The 3,907-nt window shown below is 28.2% G+C and overlaps 1 protein-coding gene across 2 annotated transcripts in view; it reads left to right on the top strand.

The window, feature by feature from the left end:
• The window catches only part of Helz (Helicase with zinc finger), a 41,276-nt gene that overhangs the window by 6,303 nt on the left and 31,066 nt on the right, over positions 1-3,907 (top strand). For both annotated transcript variants that reach the window (XM_014425000.3, XM_014424999.3), the window contains 2 exons: positions 827-974; positions 3,098-3,252. In XM_014425000.3, coding sequence (XP_014280486.1) covers positions 827-974; positions 3,098-3,252 — 303 coding nt within the window. The remainder of the gene's footprint in view (positions 1-826; positions 975-3,097; positions 3,253-3,907) is intronic.

The following is a 3,907-nucleotide window of genomic DNA, read 5'->3' as shown; positions in this document are numbered from 1 at the left end:
TGTCCAAGCCTTTATTCCTTTTTATTCACTATGACTTGAAAAGCGATATCTTGCATATACTTACTACTAGGAGTTATATGATTCTTTTAAATTAATATTTGATTTTAAAACATTAGTTTCAGAGCCGTAAGTACAATTTTACATTTTATTTACTGCTAACGCACCTGATATACCGCAATAACTGACATATTAGACCTTGTTTGGTTCTTCACACTGTGTTAATTACTTATGTTCCTGATTTTTTTTTTCTGTATTAGCTTTTTTATTTGAATTTACTTAAAATCTAGTCCCTTTTCTTGTATATATTGCGACTTAAATTCGATGTGACTTAACTTGGTTTTAAAAACTTTCTGATCAGAAAAACCATCAGTGTCTGCAACAATTTTTTTAAATATTATCTTGAATAATTCTTAATCATATGTTCTATGGAATTAAGCCAAATAATTATAAGACTGCTTTAGAATCAGTCTAAACATTGAATTGAAGCATTTATTATAGTTTATGATATTAGCATTTTTAGATACTCTCACTATTGATAACTGAAAAGTAGAGAGAAAGCCATATATCGTCTGGTAGTGGTATGTACAGTCAATACTTTGTATTACAATAATGATGATTAATTACATGACAATAATAGTCATTACCGATTCCATATTCTGGTTTATAACTTGTCTAAGTATCATTCATCATGTCTGAATCAAGAACTAAAGTAATCTGGATGATTGCATACCATTTGTAATGTACTATGTATACAACTTTTATTGCTTTACTGAGACTGATAACTACTTTCAAGTGTATCTAATTAAATTTTTTTTCAAATTTCCAGAAACCGCACAGATTTGAAATCTCACTGTATGACCGAGTCTCACCAGAGAGTTATAATGTCCGATGAAGGGCGGGATTGGAAGTGGAGGCCGCCTCCGAGGGGACACACTGTAGAGAATTATGCACTTTGTGAGAATTGGATTGAACTGGTAAGTTTTGTCTTTTTCAATATCAGAAATTGTATTCTTCCTTCTCACAATCATAATAAAATGTCGATTCCATTTATGTTTAATATTCAATGCTTCTTTGTGTCTTTAATAATAATGTGTAAGTACGAGTGAGTGCCTAGATTATTAGCATAAATCCAATTGATTATTACTTGCTCTTGATTCCTCTATGTTCATATAAATTTTGGAGCTCCTGATAGCTGTAAAATAAAATAACATTAATATGAAAAAAAGAAAAATTATTTAGAAGAGAGGGATTGTGGAGTAGCTCAGTGAATAAGGTGCTGTGTTACTATTAGAAGTAGTTTGGAGTAGTAACCATATACATCAATCAATCTGAAACATTGTTGGCAATTCAGAAAAAAACTATTGTGCTATTGTTTCCAGGATTACAGTGGCTTCACTGTTAATAAAGTGCAATCACAAATTTTTAAGCGTATTAGGGTTAATGTATGAGAAATCTGTTTTTCCCACAAACAACTATAATTTGTCCTAGATACATCACATTGTAGAGAAAACTAGTATATATTTATACCAAAGAAAAGAACTAAGAAATAACTAAATATATTGTGTTTACACTGGAGTACTGTAAGTTTTCTTTAAATAATTTAAAGCAAATCATGTTTATAAAAAATCTTACAAAAAGAGTCTACAGATTTGGGGGACACTGATTTCAGTGAAATTTTTCACTGATTATTGGTGATATTAGGTCTAAAATTATCGGAAATACGTCTGAGGGTTCTTGCCAATGCTCCTTAGAGGCCTAGAAAAAAATATTTTATATGCTTTGGGATTTTTTTATATTATCATATTTTAGATTTAATCTAAATGTATTATTAATTGTAAGGTTAGTATTATTCCTATTGATTTTTTTTTTTTTTTTATGGAGAAAAAGAAAAACATAGTAAATGAGTTTAAATGCATAAACAATTACAAAAACCAATATATGCTTGCAGTAAAGTAGACTAAAGAAATGTTTTTTGGGCGAAAAATCGAGTAAGATTCATTTTTAGTGTCCTTTGAAACCCTTAAATACAAATTTTTATATTAAATTAAAAATTAGAAATTTTTGAACTTGATTATAGGAGGATTTTTCTTTCTACCGATGTCCTGCCTGAAAATAATTCATAACTCACAATTTTTTCCAAGTCCATGGTCGCTATAGTTGTTAGAAAGCTGAATTTCCCCTCTTTCAACCTTGTATATATTATTTAATATTATGTAAATATTAAACCACTACCCATTATAAATTTGTATGCTTACACACATGTATGTGTATATATATATATAAAGACTTTAACCTCCTTGGTGCGTTTATATTCCCTTAAACTAAACCTTAAGAACCAAAAAACTCAACTATATCATCAACCTCCTCACCGTACATTCCTCCACACACCTGTTAAATACCAGATTCCAATCTACCAATTTGTATATCCCTTTCTATAGAATTATTTCCTTCAAAAAATCCTTTACCTTTCGAGCTACCTCATTTAGGAATTAATGAACCATATTTATCCGTAAAGCTTCCTTCTTAACATCATTCATATATCCATCTTTCTGAATATCAATCTTCTTTAAATTTGTAAATAACCAATATCAATACAAACTCACATTAATAAGTCGTTAAAATTAAAAAATTGTATATAATGTTTATATTTTGTATTTATTCTGAATAAAAGGGGTTTCAACACAAAAAAAAAAAAAAAATGTATATAATTATGATTTTAGTTTAATTTAATTTTGTTTTATATCATTTAATGTATCCAGACAAATGCTGTTGAAATTGTCCAATTTGTTATTCTTAGAGAACCAAGTTTTACTGAACAAAGATCGATTTTTCAATAAGGGAGAAAAAGTAGGTTCAAATTAGGGAAACTTCTCAAATGTTTTATTTCAGATCTCCATTTCTATCTTCTTAGGAATAATTCAATATTTTTTGACCTAGTGTCACCCAAAAAAGTTGGAGTTATATTATAATTCAAATTTGATGTGGTTTTAACCACAAGGTACATTTAGTATAATAAATATCCTTCTCTTCATGAATTCTTATTCAATAGTTGTTTATCTGAAATATAGAATATTATTCGTATTTATTCAACCACCAGGGTACATGCAGATATGGAGCACAGTGTGTGGAAGCGCATGGCCCGGAAGAACTTGTCGAATGGAGAGAAAGGTTTGAATATAGAAGGATGAAGCTTCAAAGGGCCTGCGAGAAGGAATTGTATGGCAAGTCGTATACAGAAGTACTCTTAGAAAGGTAAATCCTACAAATTTTATGAAAGTAATTGGAGTTATACATTTGAATTAGATAAGTAAAACAATCTGTTATGGCACAAGATCTACTATCTCCATTTGTCCTTGAGTATTTTTGACTAATTATGTGGAATGCAATACTGAAAAATCCTAGAGGGAAACACTTTTATTTATTGACAAAATATGTTCACAGCATACTATAAGTAGTAAAAACAATTATTTTTTTAAAACTTAGATGAAAGAGAAATAGTACAATTTAAATCAACTATAATACATTGTGGTAATATTTGATTTTTTTTTGTATTTTCACTTTCTTTTTTTTTAACTTTGTTGTTTTGTTTATTATTCTACTTTTTTTTTTTTTTTTCATTTTCCTATATATCTCTTAATATATTTTATTTTTTGACCCAATACATTTTTTCCATTAACAATTATAAAATAAAATTCATCTACAAAATAAGTTGTCAAAATTTAAATATAGTTATAGTACATAACTTAAAAATCTAATACTGTTAAGGTGGGTAGGGGTTCAAAATGAGCCTTTACTAGCCCAACAGTGAATGGTAGTAAAAAAAAGAATTATAGAGTCGAATTCTGTAAGATTGAATTTTAAGTACTTTAATATAACAAAATAAAAACCTTTGAAAAGAAAATATGTA

This window comes from Halyomorpha halys, unplaced genomic scaffold (genome assembly GCF_000696795.3).
Source record: "Halyomorpha halys isolate HHAL.00 unplaced genomic scaffold, Hhal_1.1 Scaffold490.1, whole genome shotgun sequence".
Taxonomy (NCBI): domain Eukaryota; kingdom Metazoa; phylum Arthropoda; class Insecta; order Hemiptera; family Pentatomidae; genus Halyomorpha; species Halyomorpha halys.
This window is presented reverse-complemented; position numbering and strand designations above follow the sequence as displayed.